Raw genomic sequence first — 18,810 nt, forward strand, 5'->3', positions numbered from 1 at the left:
GAAGGTGGGAGATTCTCCCTGGCCCTCCTTTTGTTATTAATGAATTTATAGAATTAATAACAAAAGGATTACCAGGGAGAATCCCCCACCATTATTGTAGGTTGCAAAGAAAAGTTGCAAGGGCTGAAAAAATTTCCTTTCTAGAAACCTCCCCAGGTAGCCCACTAGTAGCCCCAGTATCTTTGGGGATCAGGGCTTTCCTAGCCAGGGGAACAGTCCTACGATTGCCCCACACAATTTTTGTGGCTCTACTAGGTTCCGCCTTTGAAAATTCTAAACATCAATAGCTCCCAAATAGTTCTGTGAAGGCTGAAAGATGTTCCTGGGCTGAAACCTTACCAGTTAGCCAACAAGCAGCTCTTGTAAACTTTGGGCAAAGGGCATTCCTGGCTATGGGAATTGTCTTATAACACCAGACATCATTTTCCAGCTCTACCAGCGTCCACATTCAAAGACGCAAAATGCCCAGCAATAGCTCCACAACAAAAGGTTTGAGGGCTGAAATATCTTGGGAGTCTGAAAACTCCCCAGGTAGCCCAAAAGCAGCCCCAGTAACCATGAGGCTCAGAGCTTTTGTTGCTGAGGGAACGATCTTAATATTGCCAGATGTCATTTTCAGTCTCTATCAGCATCCAACTTCAAATGTGCTGAATGTCCACCAATAGCACCAAACCAAAAGGAGCGAGTGATTAAAGCTGTTCCTGGCCTGAAACCTACTCAGACATCCCATTAGCAGCCCCAGTAATCTTGGAGCTCAGGACTGTCCTTGTCAAAGGGAACAGTCCTTACAAGTGTCTGACATAATCTTCCGGCTCCAGCAGCGTCAAGTTTCAAGAATGCAAAATGTCCACCAAGAGCACCTAAACCTCCCCAGGTTGTGCACTGGGAGCCACAGTAAAGCTGACCCCCTTCACATGCTGCTTGGCCGTAGCAGCAGCTGAGGAGAGAGATTTCATGGGTATTAAACTGGTTCATGTTGAACTGCTGTTTGTTGTCAGAGAAATCTGTCTGTGCCTGTGAGGACAGATGATGCCAGGAAAAGTGCTGGGAGTCCCAGGAGGCCAGTGAGGGACCTGCTGGGCTTGGGAAAGAGCAAGATTCTCCATTCAGGGTTGGATCTCAAGAGACTGCTTTTCCTGCCTGTCCAGATCTCCTTAGCAGACCCATACCCATCACAGAATGCTGCTGTCACTTCTTCTATAGACTGAGCCATGCCAGAAAATACCTGTGACTGGAAAAAGGTCCTTCATGGGAAATTCCTTTGAAATCTTCATCACTAAGGACCTAACTGAAATCCAATTAGTTGTACGAGTTTTGAGTTTTTTTAAATGAAAGTGACTTGAAGAGCCATGCTTGTAAGGGCTTTCTGGATGTTAATGAGCCCCATGGTGTCTTTTCTTCTGAGTCCACAGACCTCAGATACCAAGTGGAGAATGATGAAATCTCTCAAGAAGTCCAAGCCAGAAGTAATGCCCAAAGTACCTTGAAACACTATCAGGCCCCACTGGGAGCCATTACTAAAAAAGCCTCCCCTAGGGGCTCGTTAGAGCAGACAACTGGAGGCCATGAGGACAAACACAGGCAAAGCGCAAGCAGCTCTGATGCTGAGGACACCCTGGCTTGGTCTGATGAAGCAGAAATGCCAAGTGCTGACCCCTATCCCCTGGGCAGGGAGATCCTGACCCTCAACTGTGTCTCAGGGCTCTTCCTTGGGATGTGGGGAGTGTGACACCAAGGGAAGGAGAGGGGTATGACACATGGTGGCCTCCCCTGGGGTGGGTGCAAGGGGTCAGCCATGCTCCATGGCCATGAGGATAATGTGTCTTCCCTGAGACCTCTGTGGCAGGGACATCAGCCACAGCCAAGGTGGCAAAGATCTCATTTCTATCAGGCCCTTTCATCCTGGCCATCTGCACCACCGCCCATCCCACATGGCCTCACCACAGTACCTGGTTCTTTGTAGGCTGCAGGGATGCAACACTCTTTCCCACCTCATTGTCACCTAACAATGTCCCTGCCTGTACTGCTGTCTCTCCCTCCTCGCCAGCTGTTCCCACAAGCACAAAGCCACCAGCTCATCCACACTTCCTCCCAGTGACTGCTTGCACCACAGCACTACCCTCAGAATGACATTTCTTTATCCTCATGTCCACCCTGGCCTTTAGAGCCATCAGTTCACATGGACTTCCTTTCTTCTGTTCTTTTCACATAGCACAACAAGGGCTTCCCCCAGTCTCCCCTTCCCCAGGCTAAAGAAGCCCAGGTCTCTTGGCAGACTTTCCCTGACCACAAACATGTTCCTCCTCATTCCTACAGACTGGGAAGCCCCACACTGGGACTGACTGCTCCAGAGGTGGCATCACCAGTGCTGAGGCCAGATGGACCAGAAAGGCCCTTGTCTGTGCAGCCACGCTCCTCCCAGTGCAGCCCAATGCGCTCATGGCCACATCCCTGTTCAGCACCTCTGACTGCTATGGCAGCCCCTGCAAGGCCCAAATTCTTCTCCTTGTGGCTGGTTCTCCACCCATCATGTCTGAGCTGCCTTGATGTGGGGGTGTTATGCTGGAACCTTTTCTCATGGTTTCACCCCAGCCCAGAGCCGAGCACCACGCAGCCGCTCTCTCTCTAAGAGGGGGTGTGTGTAGGGGGATTGGGGGTGGGGGGAAAGGATGGGAAAAGGAAACCAAAAAGCCCTAAACCTTGTGGGCTGGGATAAGGACAGTTTACTGGGACAGAAGAGAGAGAAACAACAACAACAGGACTTTGTAGCAAAATACACACAACAGGTGATGCACAGTGCAGTTTCTCACTGAACCCCACAGCTCTGGCCGCACAGCTCACAGCCATCCCGAAAACACGTGTGTCCTAGAACAGAGTTCTCCTGCCCCCACCACACTCCTTTATGCTGATCATGGTGCAATTTGAAAGGAATATGCTCTTTTGGGCAGTTTGGGTCACCTCTCCTGGCTGTGTCCCTTCCCAGCTCCCTGGGTCCCCCCCACCTTCTCATTAGTAGTGGAGTATGAACAACAGAAAAGTCTTTGATTGCTTGGACACAACTAAAGCCTCCCTGTTACCAGCACTGCTCTCATCCGAACACCCACACGTGACACCACACTGACTGCTAGAAAGAAAGTCAAATGTATTCCTCACAAATTTAGGCCACCTTTGTAGACAACAAGTGCAACACAATGGTGGGCTCACTCCTGTGCCCTTCCAGGCACTTGTGCACTCCCAGTTGACTCATTTCTGCAGCAGAACTAGAAAAAAGGCCTTAATGCTGTGCAAGCACTGCTCAGCAAGGAACAAACATATTTATTTAGACTTTATGGCTTACAAATCCAAACACCAGAACTATGGGGGCCACCAACATGAGAATTAATTCCAGCCGCATAGAAAATATGGGCAGGAGGAGAAGATCTCTTCTGCTTGGAAATCTTCCTGATGTTCCTGTTCATCAAGGTCCATTTGAAGGGAAGGCCCATTTCACTAATGGTTCACATGTGCTTGCTGATGGCTCTCCAACTTACGGTGCTTCTAACAAAATGACAGCAATAAGTGCTAAAGAACCAGGGACTCTATTGCTGATTGTTCAGCATGTTTGAAAGTGAATGATGTTATAGCCTGAAAATGACATTGTTAGGACTGTTCCCATGGCTCGGAATGCCCTGAGCCCCAAGGTTACTGGGGCTGTTAGTGGGCTACCTGGGGAGGTTTCAGGCCAGAAACCTTTTTCTGCCCTCGCACCTTTTGCCATGGAGCTGGTGCTGGACATTGTGCAGTTTCAAAGGTGGACAGTGTTGAATCTGGAAAATTATGTTGAGCAGAGTTACATCCACTCCCATGGCTACAGAAGCCCTCACCCCCATATTTCTGGAGCTGCTATTGGGATACCTGGGGATATGTAAGGCCATGAACATCTTTCATCCCTCACACCTTTAGTTTGGGATGTATTGCTGGGCATTTAGCAGGTTCAAAGGTGGACGCTGGTATAGCCAGAAATGACATCAAGTAATGTTAGGACCCTTCTTTTGTCTCTGAACGCTCTGAGCCCTAAGGTACTGGAGCTGCCGGTGATCTACCTAGGCAGGTTTCAGGCCAGGAGAATCTTTCATCTCTCACACTTTTGTAAGGGATCTCTTGCTGTTGATTAAGCAGTTTGACAGTGTATGCAGATATAGCTCCAAAATGGCATCACACTGTTCCCTTTGTAAAGAAAACCTTGAGCCCCAGGGTTACTGGGGCTGCTAGTGGGATACCCAGGCAGGTTGAAGGTCAGAAACATCTTTCACACCTCAAACTTTTTCTTTGGGACTTACAGCTGGACATTGAATGTTTTTGAAGATGGACACTCTTAGAGCTGGAAAACGACAACAGGCAAATGTCATACCATTGCATTGTCTATGAAAACCCTGTGCCCCAAGGTTAATGGGGTTCTAGTGGGCTACAAGGGGAGTTTTTATAACCTCACATGTTATGTTTGAGGTTACTGCTTTACATTTAGTGTGTTCAATGTTGGATGCTGGGAGAGCCTGTCAGTGCCCACAGGCATGTTAGGATTGTTCCCTTGGAAAGGAAAGCCCTGAGCCCTAAGGTTACTTGGACTGCTACTGGGTACTTAGGAAGGTTTTAGGCCAGGAACATCTTTCAGCACTCAAATCTTTTGCTTTGGAGCCCTACCTGCACATTTAGCACTTCCTAAGGTGGACACTGGTTGAGCCTGAAAATGATAACAGGAGCTTTTAGGATCATTCCATTGTGCAGGTACCACAGAATCATAGAGCCACAGAATGGCCCTGTCCGGACTCTTTCAAAGAGCTCTCTGTCCTTCTTGAACTGAGAAGCCCATAACTGGACACAACATTCCAGGTGTGGTATCACCAGGGCAAAGGGGAGAAAGACCTGTCTGACCTACTGAACACACCCCTTCTAATACACCCCAGGATGCCATTGGCCTTCTTAGCCAGGAGGGTACATTGCTGGCTCATGCTCATCCTGCAGCATATGAAGGGGTTCAGCTTTCAGAGGAGATTCTCTCCAAACCAACTTTTGTTCAGATAGATAGAAAGGTCACTTATCAACACACTGAACTTCTGAGAGAACCGTTTATTAGACATCTGAAAGACGGGACGTTTTCAAATGTTGTGAAGCTCAAAGAAGACACTGGAAAGATGAACAGCTCCTGAATGACCAAACAGCAAGAAGAGGTGGAAACCTGCTGAGCAAGTGAAGTCCATACATCCCTCTAGGCTAATGAAAAGACAAAACAACAACCAAAACCCCTAGTAAATACAGACTGGTCCTAATGACAGCTACATGGCCAGTGATATGCCGAAGATGATCAGTTCATGGCTAATTCAAAACATACAGGCCTCAGTTTCCACACGGCTTCCCTCAGCTCCTGGTTCCTCATGCTGTAGATGAGGGGGTTCACTGCTGGTGGAAACACCGAGTAAAGAAATGCTGCTACCAGGTCCAGAAATAGGGAGGAGATGGAGGGGGGCTTCAGGTAGGCAAACATGGCAGTGCTGACAAAGAGGGAGACCACAGCCAGGTGAGGGAGGCAGGTGGAAAAGGCTTTGTGCCGTCCCTGCTGCGAGGGGATCCTCAGCACAGCCCTGAAGATCTGCACATAGGACACCACAATGAACACAAAACACCCGAAAGCTAAACAGGAACTGACCATAATTAGTCCAGTTTCCCTGAGGTAGGCATCTGAGCAGGAGAGCTTGAGGATCTGGGGGATTTCACAGAAGAACTGGTCAACAGCATTGCCCTTGCAGAGGGGGAGGGAAAATGTATTGGCTGTGTGCAGCACAGCACTGAGAAACCCACTGCCCCAGGCAGCTGCTGCCATGTGGACACAAGCTCTGCTGCCCAGGAGGGTCCCGTAGTGCAGGGGGTGGCAGATGGCAACGTAGCGGTCATAGGCCATGATGGTGAGAATATAGTACTCCGTAGAGATAAAAATTAAAAAGAAAAAGAACTGAGCCACACATCCTGTGTAGGAAATGGCCCTGGTGTCCCACAAGGAATTGGCCATGGATTTGGGAACAGTGGTGGAGATGCAGCCAAAGTCAAGAACAGAGAGATTGAGGAGGAAGAAGTACATGGGGGTGTGGAGGTGGTGGTCACAGGCTATGGTGATGATGATGAGGCCATTGCCCAGGAGAGCAGCCACGTAGATGCCCAGGAAGAGCCAGAAGTGCAGGAGCTGCATCTCCCGTGTGTCTGCAAAGGTCAGGAGGAGGAACTGGCTGATGGATCTGCTGCTGTTGGACATCTTCTGCTTTCTGTGAGCATGGAGACCTTTCCAATGATTAAAAGGCAAAATGAGAAGTTAGGGAACTCTTCTTTGAGGCAAACATCTTCCAGTTCTAACAGAATCATTTGAGATTGACTTAGTATTCAGGAGGACTTTTGTCAGGTCCCTTTTGGGAGGTCTGCTTTGTGCTGGCTTAAACGTGCCACTGCTGTGAGGAGGGTTGGATGTGGGCTCTGGAGAACTCAGTCCTGCCTGGCAGCAGTCAGTAAATAGAAGGATGGCCTGATCTCAGACTAAATCCCCTGTGAAATGAGCTGAGGACTGTTTCTTCCGTCAGAACTCCCTGACATTGCTGCTGCAGTGCCAGTGAAACCTTACCCTGAATGCAGAGTGGGGAGAGTTGCTCTGTCCATCAGCCCTGCTCTCAGCTGCCCTGTTCTGGACACTCTCTGATCACACCCTGCTGTTCCCTGCAAAAGAAACTGGACCCCACAGAGAGCTGAGGAATCCAGTCTCGCAGGGCAGAGCTCCAAAGCCCTCCTGCGGTCTCATCCCACCCAAGGAGGATCTCAGCTTCTCGCTCCCAGCCAGGGACACACAGGGCACAGTGCAGCTGTCCACACACAGGTGATGAGTGGCATTGCCACGGCCTCTGTGCCGAGATGTGTCCTGGATGGGGCTCCTCTTTGGGGGACAAGAGTCCCTGGGAGAGCAGTGCCATTGTGGGAGGCAGCTGCAGCCCAGCAGGAGCTGCCTGGAAAACCTCATTCCTACAGATGGGGGTCCTGAAGTGAGGGTCAGCTCAGTGCCAGCCCCACCAATGGACATGCTCAAAGCCCCAGGTAATGGTGGCACAAAGGCAGCAAGGACAGGAGGGGATACAGCAGGAAATGCTGCAGCAAAAGCTTTAGGGTCAGGAACAGACAGACAGGCACTCAGGGGTTTCTCCTCACTGCTGTTTGGGCTGCCGAGAAGACTCAGCCTGAAACCCTGTAACTCTGGTTGCAGAGCCTGTGCTGGGTGGCAGAAACCAGGGGGTGGGTGTTGGAAAGTGTCAGGGAGGTCCCAAATCCCCAGTGCCAGAGCATTTCAGGGAGCAGCTCCTCCCTCCCTGACAATGTCTCTGCTGCCTGGAGCTGTCCCTGCAGCTCTTTCTCTTTGCCCATCTCACCTCCTTTTCTGTGCTCACAGACCTCATCCAAACTGCCCTATGCTCAGCTCTGCTCTGCAGACCCCTCCTGTCATCAGGGCACTGCCCCAGGGAGCCTCTGTGTGTGCAGGGCTCAGCCCAGGCTCCAACATCTTCATGAGAATCAAGTTTTCACTGCATATTCTCAAGGGGAGAAATAAGTTCTCATCTACCACACTCAGCACAGCCCACAGGAGAGGAAAAGTCAAAGCAAAGACTCTGCCTTTGCAGAAATATTCTCTTTGGCATTTCTCAAGGATCAGCTGTGGCTGGGAGCAAAGCTGACCCAGGCAGCACATTCTTACAGCAGAAGGACCCTACATTGTCCTTCCCTGGGTCACTACTTTAACCCAGAGGTGCTGTCTATATCCCTGTAGAAAGCCCATCAGGCAGGCTTAGTGCTGACCCTGGCAGCAGCAAAGTCCCTGTCCCAGCACACAGACCCCAGGGTCACAAGGACCCTGCTCACAAGGACAGCCCTGGGCACCCCTCAGCCATGCCCAGGAGAAGACAGCTGTCCTGCCCTGTGCCTCTGTTGGGGCAGAAGGGCATCCCTTCCAGGCAGCACTTCCTGGTCCTATGGAGAACCTTTCCTCCTGACAGATCCCACACACTATGCCATGTCCCAGCTTTAGGAGATCCCTCCAGGAACAGAACCTGCATTGCCCTGCACCCACAGACATACCAGGAACATACTCACAGGTAGAGTGCTGATAATATTTCTGCACTAGTGAGCTCTCAGCATCTGTCAGCTCTCTCAGCCTCTCAGGTCTCCCCTTAATGCCTACAGGCAGTGTCCCCAGCCCTGTGTGCTTGGCAGAGGAGCTACTCTGTGGCAGAGCTGTCCCTCATCAGTGCTGTAATGTTTCATCAGCTCCCACTGTCCCAGGAGTCCAGCCCAGCTACAGCAGAGGAGCAGCTGAAGGCGTCACGTACTCCTCGGCTCCTCTGAGGTATTCCTGAAGCTCCAGGGAACCAACTTGGAAAGACACTGAAGTCCTCCCTGCCATCTGCTCTCTAGTCTAGGGAGAAATCCTTCTGTCCAGCGGAGTCCTTTCTCCTCATCAAACACGAGCTGGGCAGAAGAATCACTTTTTCTTGTCTCCACATGAGGCAGGACCCCCAGACAGGGACAGAAAGGGAACTCTTTCCCTTGGGGAGTGTAAAAAGTATGACAAGTGACTAGAGGCACCTCATCCTTCCTTTGCAGCCCTGGGGCTGAAAGGAGATGCAGCTCTGGCACATGGCTGCCTCAATCCAACCAAAGCTGGGATTCCTCTTCCCACAGTTCCAGTGGGCACAAAAGAGGCACCTGCTTCCTGGGAGCTGCTGGTCCCAACTCCTATGGGAATTAATGGGGGGGTGGAGGTCAAGAAGCAGGTGTTAAAACACCAACACCTGATGAAACCTGAGGAGCCAGAGGTGCTCCAAGAGACGTGCAGGGAGATCCAAGGTCAAGGAATCACAGAATGTTAGGAGTTGGAAGGGACCTCAAAAGGTCATCTAGTCCAACCCCCTGCCAGAGCAGGATCACCCAGACTAAACCGCACAGGAACACATCCAGGTGGGTTTGAATGTCTCCAGAGGAGAAGACGACACAACCTCCCTGGGCAGTCTGTCCAGGGCTCTGTCACCCTCACAGTGAAAGAGTTTCTCCTGACATTCACATGGAACTTGCTCTGCTCCAGCTTTTACCCACTGACCCGAATAAGGCCACCCCTCAGTCTCCTCTTCTCCAAGGTAACGAGGCCCAGCACCCTCAGCTCAGAGGAACTGGCCAGCATTGCCCCTCTGCAGAAAGAGGACCAGCTGAGAGGACATTGGGACAGGCTCCTGGAATGGCTGCATGTGAAACGTGGCCAGGCAGGATCCAAGGATTCCCACAGGGAGGCACATGCCAGGGGGTGGCCTGTCACTGTGAAGCTTGCCCCACCTGGCTCTGGGCCTGTGAACAATGCTGCCTGTGGTTAGAGCGGCACCCCATGGAAGAGACCCCCCTCCAGCTGAGAGAGAAAAAGACCCTTTGGGAGGCCTGGCAAATCGACTCTATTGGAGCCCTTGGGAAGGTGGAGGGGAAACAATAGTATTAGTGGGAGTGGAAATAATTTCTGGCCTAGTCCCAGCCCAGGCATTTCCAGGAGCAGCAGGAGAACAGCCAGGGCGGGCCCTGACAAACTGGTTTTGCTTTCTGCCAACCCCCAGTCTGTTCAGTCAAAGGAGGGCAGTCATTTCACTGCTGCCAAGGGGCAGGAGTGGGCGAAGCAAGGAGGAGTCGGGTGGGGATTTCACCCCCCGTGTTTCCCTTAAGCTAGTGGGATAGTGGGGGGAACTAATGGGCTTTTGAAAGGGTTTTTAAAAGCTCACAAGCCACACTGGGCAGAACGACTCTGGGATGCAGTTCCCCAAGTCAATGATTGCTGGGGAAGAACTGGATGTCTCAACTCAATGCCTTTTGTCCCAAACCCCAGCTTTAATCCTCAAACCCCACACTCCCAGCACCTCAGAAAAGGCATTTTCTTTCCTGGTCTGCCAGTCTTGCTAGAAATGCCGACCATTGGGACCGTTCCCCAAGTACTGGCTGAGCCCCTCAACAAATACGCTGGGAAAGCAAAAGATGCCCATGGAAAGGAACACAAAGTCAATACAAGGTGGATTATTCCATCCTTCTAATAACAATCTACTTCTGGTTTCTTAAAAAGAACCTAGTCCAGCTTCTTTCTTCTTTTCTTTTCCATATAGAATCTCTGACACCTGCTTGAAGGAATAGATGAAGCTGTTAATTGTCTGTATAGTTTAGTTAATAATTGCTTTGTTAATATTTATAGGAGGTTTAGCAGACTATCACAAACATTGTTTTAGTCGACCATTCTCACCACCTATTATATCTGGGGTAACGTTTGTGCCCCCCTCTTCAGCCTGGGGTGGCAAAATGGATTTATAACTTTAGGCCAGCAGGTGCCCAACGCTTTTAACCTGACAAATGGTTGGGGATGTGGGAGCCCTTCAGGATTTAAAGACTGGCCATGGACTTTGAAACAGTATCCCCTAAATGGCTCCTGAGTGATCTAAGTGACATAACCTTTGGTAATGATTAATTCTATTGGAATGAGGAAGCAATCCCATGGAAAACCCCAGTTCCAGAAAAGGGGGAATATTGTCTGAATTGGAACTACAACAATGGAGGTTTTGTTGGTCGTAGTGTGTGTGATTGGACCTTCAGGTGTGGAAATCCTTGTATCTTCCCTGGGTGTCAACCCATTAATTGTTCAACTGTCCTGCCTGGTTCTGGCCAGGCCAGGGTTAACCTCCCCAATCAGCCATGTCAGGTGTTCTGAGTTAGCCCAGTTGAGCTGAGTTAGCCCAGGCTGTTTCCCACAGCCCCTGACACCACTTCCCCATAAATGCAGCTGGTTGGGGAGGAGCTGGCTGGCTGCCTCCAGGATAGTCTGAGTGTGGCTGGGATGGTGGGTCTGTTGGTCTGGCCTTGCTATCAGGCAGCTTTCTGTTATCATTGAGTCAGTAAGGTACTCTGTGTTAGCACTGGGTGTGAGTGTATCTAACCATTATTGTTCCACATTCATGGTGATTTTGGCAGTAAACTGTCCTTATCCCCACCCATGGGTGCCAGAGAGAGAGATTCCCCTGCAGATCGTGGAGAAGACCATGGTGGAGCGGGTGTCCCCTCACAGCCCATGGATAAGGACGGGGAGCAGAGACCATCTATGGCCTGTGCACAGACTGACCCACCCTGCAGCAGGTTTGCCAGGGGAGTTGTGACTCTGTGGGGGACCAGGCCAGGGGAGTCTGGGCCTGAACATCAGCACCCATGGAAGGGAGTCCTGCTGAGAGGCCTGTGGTGAGGAGATGATTCCTCGGTAGAGAGGACTCACACTGCAGAAGTTTGTGGATATGACTTGTGTGGGAGGGACCCCACGGTGCAGCAGGGGAAGGGGGTGTGTGTGGAGCACCCCCCTGAGCTAAGATGGAAGAGAACTTGGGAGGAATGGACTGCAAACCCCCATTCCCTGACCCTCCCTGTGCTGCCATGGAGGAAAGAAGGGAGCGAATTGATGATTAAAGTCAAGTGTGTGAAGAAAGGAGGGGGGGGGTGGGGGTGGGGGTGGGGGAAGACAAAGTGTTAAGACCTGGGCAAGGAAAGCAGCTTGTGAGGAACCTCCAGAACCCCACTCCCCATTCCCTGCCCCTCCCCACGCCATGTTGGGTGGGGGAAGAAGGGAGTAAAATTGAGATGGAGTTTAACTCTGCTAAGAAGAAAGGGACGGGGGGAAGGTGCTTTAAGACCTGGCTGTGCTTCTCATTACCCGACTCTGGTTCACTCAGTGTGTAGTTGTGGTAGTAATAAATCACTTTTCTTTCTTTCTTTTATTCTGTGTTGAGTCTGTTTTGCCCATTGTTCTAATTGGAAAGTGATCCCTCTGTCCTTATCTCAAGTCCTAAGCCTCCTGATATATATTTTCTCCACTTTCTGGCTGAAAAGGGGATTGACAGAGCAGCTTGGTGGGCATTTGGCCTTTAGCCAGGGCCAAACCACCACAGAGGGTTAAGGGCGGGCTGAGGTAGGGTTTAAGGTGTGAGTGGATGAGCAATCACAGGTGCTGGGAGGGGACATAGGGATTTTGAAGGAGGGTTCTGGGGGTGGATATGGGGGGATCTGGGTGGGGGAAGAGGAAAATTATGGGAGCAATATGGTGCTATACTTTCCAGCTATACCACCCTCCACCTTTCAACCTGTTAACCATAGAGCAGTACATTCCAAGCAAAAGGTGAGAGGGATGACACATGTTCCTGGCCTGAAACCTCCTCAGGTTGCACACTGGCAGCCCCAAGAAATTTGGGCCTCAGGGCTTTGTTTTTAAAGGGTCAATCCTAAAAGTACCTGCTGTCATTTTTGGATTCTACCAGCATCTGACTTTGAACATGTAAAATGCAGAGTAATAGCACGCAAAGAAAAGCTGTGAGGGATGAAAGCTGTTCCTGGCCTGAAATCACCTCAGGGAACAGACAAGAAGCCCCAGTATCCTTGTGGGTCAGGACTGTCCTTTCCAAGGGAACCGTCCTAACGCTGCCTGACGTCATTTTTGGGATCTACCAGTGTCCACCTTCAAACATGCTAATGGTCCAGCAGTATTTCCCAAACAAAAGGTGGGAGAGATGAAAGATGTTCTGGGCCAGAAACCTCCCCAGGTAGCCCACAAGCAGCCCAAGTAACCTTGAGGCTCAGGGCATTCCCAGCCAAGGGAATCATCCTAACAGTGCTGGATGTCATTTTCTGGCTCTGCCAGCATCCACATTCATAACTTCTGAATGTACAACTACACCACCAAAACAGAAGGTGTGAGGGCTGAAAGATGTTCCTGGCCTGAAATCTCCCCAGGTACCACACTAGAAGCACCATTACACTTGGATCTCAGGGCATTCCCAGCCATGGGAATGGTCCTAGCAATGCCTGATGTCATTTTCAGGCTCTACCATAATTGACCTTTGAAGATGCCAAACATCCAGCAATAGAGTCCCAGGTTCTTTGACACCTCTTGCTGTCATTTTTTTTAATGCACCACAACTTTGAAGAGCCACCTGCAAGGAGATGTGAACTGCTAAGAAAATGGCACTTCACTTCAAACAGACCTTGAGAAACTCTGGGAGTTTGATGAACAGGAATTTTGAGAATATTTTAAACCAGAGAGATCTTCTCCTCCTGACCATATTTTGGCTGGACTGGAATGAATTCTCATGCTGGCAGCCCCTAGAGTTCTGTGGTTTGGATTTGTAACCAAAAGAGTCTGAATAAACCTGTTTGTTGCTTGCTGAGCAGGGCTTGCACAGCATCAAGGGCTTTTGTCTAATTCTGCTCCAGAAATGAGTCAACTGGGAGTGCACAAGTACCTGGAAGGGGACAGAACAGCCCCAGCTGACCAGAGCTGACCAACGGGCTTGTCCATACTGTGTGACTACAGGAGTGAGCCCACCATTGTCTTGCACTTTTTGTCTGCAAAGGTGGCCTGGTTTCAGCCAAGACAAAGTAAATTTTCTTTGTAGGGGCCGGTGGAGTGCTGAGGGAAGCCATCTTTGTGCTATGTAGAAATAAGAAAGGAAATCCATGTGAAACCACAGCTTTGGAGGTCAGAGAGTGGACATGACGATAAAGAAATGTCATTCTGACCTTCAGGTAGTGCTGTGGATCAAGAAATCCCTTGGAGGAAACCTGGCTGAGCTGGTGGCTTTGTGTTTGGAGGGAGAGACAGCAGTACAGGCAGGGACATGGTGGGGGGAGAATGAGGTGAGGAAGTGCATTTGGTTCCTACAGCCTGCAGGGAAACAGGCACAGGCGTGGGGCAGGGTGGGATGGGCTGTGGTGAAGATGGCAAAGGGTGGTGGCCAGGTTGAAATGCCCTGATAGAAACAAGGTCTTTGCCCCCTTGGTTATGTCTGATGTCCCTGACACAAAGGCTTCAGAGGAGCCATATTGTCCTCATAGGCATGGGGCATCATTTCCTCTTTGCACCCACTGCAGGGGAGGCCACATGTGTCATAGGCCTGTCCTTCCCTTGGCATCACACACCTAAGGAGGGTGCCACAGGTGAGGGCCAGAATCTTGCTTCCCAGGAGCTGGGGTCAGCACTTGGCATTTCTGTTTCATCAGAACAAGCCAGGGTGTCCTCAGCATCAGAGCTGCCTGCGCTTTGCCTGTGTTTGTCCTCATGCCCTCCAGTTGTCTGCTCTAACGAGCCCATGAGGAGCCTTTGTCAGTAATGGCTCCCAATGTGGCCTGTTAAGGCTTCAAGGTACTTTGGGCATTACTCCTGACTCGGACTTCTTGAGAGGATTCTTCACTCTCCGTGTGGTAGCTGAGGTCTGTGGACTCAGAAGAAAAGGCACCATGGGGCTCATTAATCATCCAGAAAGCCCTTACAAGCATGTCTCTCCAACTCATTTTCATTAAAAAAATCAGCTTTTTACAACTATTTGGATGTTAGTTAGGTCCTTAGTGACGAAGATTTCAAAGGAATTTTCCTGAAGGACCTTTTTTTCAGTCACGGGTATTTTCTGTCATGGCTCAGTTGATAGAAGCAGTGACAGCAGCATTCTGTGATGGATATCTGTCTCCTAAGGAGATCTTGACAGGCAGGAAAAGCAGTCTCTTGAGATCCAACCCTGTCTAGAGAACCTTGCTCTTCCCCAAGCCCAGCAGTTCCCTCGCTGGCCTCCTGAGACTGCCAACTCTTTTCCTCATATCATCTGTGCTCACAGGCACAGACAGATTTCTCTGGCAACAAACAGCAGTTAAACATGATGCAGTTTAATAACCAAGAAATCTCTCTCCTCAGCTGCTGCTACGGCCAAGCAGCGTGTGAAGGGGGTCAGCGTTCAGAGGAGATTCTCTCCCAGAACAGATTTAATCAGGTACATGGAAAGGTCACTTATCAACACACTGACCTCCTGACAGTTCAGTTCATTAGACTTCTGAAATATGGGACATTCTCCAACTCTCAGAGTCTAAAAGCAGGAACAACAGACTGAGCAGCATCTGAAAGACCAAAAAGCAATCTGAGATGGAATTCAGTGAGGATCTGTCCATCTGGTCAGCTGAAAACCTGTCCTTAGGCATGGCCGCATCATCAGTAGAGATGGAAGGACCTGCATGATGTGGGAGGTGAAAGAGACAAACTAGTGGTAAGACAGGTACAATGGAAGGTGAGTATTTCTTCTGCTGTCCTGGATACCAATCCTGGAAATTCCCATTCTGTGCTGGTGGGAAAGCATTGCCATTCCAGACAAGCAGAGGAGTGATTCAGAGGATGAAGAGGTGCTTGTAAATTAGAAAAAAAAAAAAAAAAAAAAAAAAAAAAAAAAAAAAAAAGAAAGAAGGAAAAATTGTGTCCCTTTGGAGGCTGACATGCTGCAAAGTGTGCATACTTTGTCATTTCGTAGTGTCTGAAGCAGAGAACACTTAGAGATACTGGGTTAGGAATAGGACTAATGTGCACCATTTAATTATAACATAGACAATCTAAAAAGGAAAAATACTTGCAAAAATTAAAACCTACTAAATAGAGACTACATTGTTGTTGATATGAGCAGTTTATTGCTGCTTAGAACATCCAGTCATCAGTTTCCACATGGCATCCTTGAGCTCCTGGTTCCTCATGCTGTAGATGAGGGGGTTCACTACTGGTGAAAACACTGAGTACAGAAATGCCAATACCAGGTCAAGAAAGAAGGAGGAGAGGAAGGAAGGCTTCAGGTAGGCAAACACTCCAGTGCTGACAAACAGGGAGATCACAGCCAGGTGAGGGAGGCAGGTGGAAAAGGCTTTGTACCGTCCCTGCTGCAAGGGGATCCTCAGCACAGCCCTGAAGATCTGCACATAGGACACCACGATGAACACAAAACATCCAAAACATAAACAGGCACCAACCACAAGGAAGCCAATTTCCCTGAGGTAGGAATCTGAGCAGGAGAGCTTGAGGATCGGGGGGATTTCACAGAAGAACTGGTCAACAGCATTGCCCTTGCAGAGAGGCAGTGAAAATATATTGATTGTGTGCAACATGGAATAGAGAAACCCACTGGCCCAGGCAGCTGCTGCCATGTGGACACAAGCTCTGCTGCCCAGGAGGGTCCCGTAGTGCAGGGGGTGGCAGATGGCAACGTAGCGGTCATAGGCCATGACAGTGAGAAGACAGAACTCTGTGGCGATCAAAAATAGAAAGAGAAAGAGTTGAGCCACACATCCTGTGTAGGAAATGGCCCTGGTGTCCCACAAGGAATTAGCCATGGATTTGGGAACAGTGGTAGAGATGCAGCCAAGGTCAGTAAGAGAGAGGTTGAGGAGGAAGAAGTACATGGGGGTGTGGAGGTGGTGGTCACAGGCTATGGTGATAATGATGAGGCCATTGCCCAGGAGAGCAGCCAGGTAGATGCCCAGGAAGAGGCAGAAGTGCAGGAGCTGCAGCTCCCGTGTGTCTGCAAAGGGCAGGAGGAGGAACTGGCTGATGGAGCTGCTGTTGGACATCTGCTGCTGTCAAGTGAGGAGACCTGTCCAAGGATGAAAAGGCACAATGAGAAGTTATGGAACTCTTCTTTCAGGAAAAGCTCTTTCAATTCACTTTGTCTTTCTATTCACAAGAGTCCTTAGGAGGGCGGTCCTAGGGGCCATTTTGGATGGCAGCCTGCGGCCGAGCAGGAGAACCCAGGAAGTTCTCAGTCCTAAAGATGGTGGTCCTGAGATGAGGGTCAGCTCAGTTCCAGACCCACCAATGGACGTGCCCAGAGCCCCAGGTAACGGTGGGACAAATGCAGCAAGGACAGAAGGGGAAACAGCAAGAAATGCTCCAGCAAAGGCTGAAAGGACCGAGACAAACAGACACAACTCAGGGATTTTTCCTCACTGTGGGTTGGGCTGCCAAAGAGAAGACTCAGCCTGAAACCTTGGAACTCTGGGTGTAGAGCCTGTGCTGGGTGGCAGAAACCTGGGGGTCACTGAGGGAAAGTGTCAGTACTGAGGAGGATGTCAGGGAGGTACCAAATCCCCACTTCCAGGGCATGACTGATAGCAGCTCCTTCTCCCTCCCTGACAATGTCCCTGCTGCCTGGAGTTGTCCTTGGAGCTACTTCTCTTTGCCCATGTCACCTCCTGCTCTGTGCTCACAGATCTCACCCAACCTGCCCTTCGCTCAGCTCTGCTTTGCAGACCCCTCCTGGCATCAGGGCACTGCCCTGGGAACCTCTCTGTGTACAGGGCTCAGGCCAGGCACTGACATCTTCATGAGAATCAAGTTTTCACTGCATATTCTCGAGGGGAGAAATAATTTCTTATCTACCACACTCAGGACAGCCCACAGGAGAGGAAAAGTCAAAGCAAAGACTCTGCCTTTGGAGAAATATTTTCTTTGGCATTTCTCAAGGATCAGCTCTGGCTGGGAGCAAAGCTGACCCATGCAACACATTCTTACAATACAAGTTCCTTATGTTGTCCTCCCCTGGGTCACTACTTTAATCCTGAGGTCCTGTCTATATCCCTGATTGAAGCCCACAAACCAGGCTTAGTGCTGACCCTTACAGCAGCAGTGTCTGCCCCAGTACACAGACAGTCAGGGCACAGGGACCCTGCTCGCAAGGACAGCACTGGGCACTCCTGGGTGCACACACTGCTTCACACCTCTGCAGCCATGCCCAGGAGAAGACAGCTGTCCTGCCCTGTCCCTCTGATGGGGCAGAAGGGCATCCCTTCCAAGCAGCACTTTCTGGTCCTATAGAGAACTGTCCTCCTGACAGACCCCACACACTGCCCCATGTCCCAGCTTTGGGAGATCCCTCCAGGGACGGAACCTGCATTGCCCTGCACCCACAGACATACCAGGCAGAGTGCTGTGGAGATTTCTCGTCCAGTGAGCTCTCAGCATCCATCAGCTCTCTCAGCCTCACAGGTCTCCCCTCGGTGCCTACAGGCAGTGTCCCCAGCCCTGTGTGCTTGGCAGAGGAGCTGCTCCTGGGCAGAGCTGTCTCTCTGCAGCGCTGCAATATTTCTTCAGGTCCTACTGTCCATCCCAGGAGCCCAGCTGAGCTCAGAGCAGAGGAGCAGGTGAAGACATCATACCCTTCATCCCCTCTGGGCTCCTCCCAGGAGCTCCAGGGAAACTACTTGGAAAGAAACTGAAGTTCTCACTGATGTTCTCACCCTTGGCTGGGGATAAATCCTTGTGTCCAGCAGAGACCTTTCTCCTGATCAAACCAGAGCTGGGCAGAAGAATCACCCTTCCCTGTCTCCCCATCAGACAGGACACCCAGGCAAGGAGAGGAAAGGGACTCTTTCCCCTTGGGGACGGTAAGGTGTATGACAAGTCACTCTTGGCCCCTCATCCTTGGTTTGCAGCGCTGGGGCTGGATAGGGATGCAGCTCTGGCCCATGGCTGCCTCAAACTCACCGAAGCTGGGTGTACTCTTGCCCCAATTCCAATGGGCACAAAACAGGGACCTACTTCCTGGGAGCTGCTGGTCCCAGCTCCCATGGGACTTAATGGGGGGGAGGCCAGGAAGGAGGTGTCAAACACCAACACCCGGTGAAACCTGAGTGGCCAGAGGGAGTCCATGAGATGTGCAGGGGGATCCAAGGTCCAAGAATCATAGAATGTTAGGAGCTGGAACCAACCTCAAAAGATCATCTAGTCCAATATTCCCTGCCAGAGCCGGATCACCCAGACTAAGCTGCACAGGAACACAATCAGGTGGGTTTGAATGTCTCCAGAGAAGGAGATTCCCCAACTTCTCTGGGCAGCCTGTCCAAGTGCTCTGTCACCCTCACAGTGAGAAAGTTTCTCCTTTTATTCACATGGAA

At 50.5% G+C, this 18,810-nt stretch overlaps 2 protein-coding genes across 2 annotated transcripts in view; one reads left to right on the forward strand and one right to left on the reverse strand.

The window, feature by feature from the left end:
* LOC311199217 (olfactory receptor 14A16-like) overlaps positions 1–18,810 on the forward strand; it is a gene marked incomplete at both ends in the record, with an annotated part of 107,038 nt that overhangs the window by 81,545 nt on the left and 6,683 nt on the right. The gene's annotated exons all lie outside the window — the stretch shown is intronic.
* LOC311199000 (olfactory receptor 14A16-like) lies at positions 5,342–6,283 on the reverse strand (the record flags this gene model as incomplete). The annotated part of the gene is made up of 1 exon (XM_084273044.1): positions 5,342–6,283. The coding sequence occupies one exon, from the start codon at positions 6,281–6,283 to the stop codon at positions 5,342–5,344; it is 942 nt and encodes a 313-aa protein (XP_084129170.1).

The sequence above is a fragment of the Gallinula chloropus genome (assembly GCF_964237585.1).
Source record: "Gallinula chloropus genome assembly, chromosome: 19".
NCBI lineage: Eukaryota > Metazoa > Chordata > Aves > Gruiformes > Rallidae > Gallinula > Gallinula chloropus.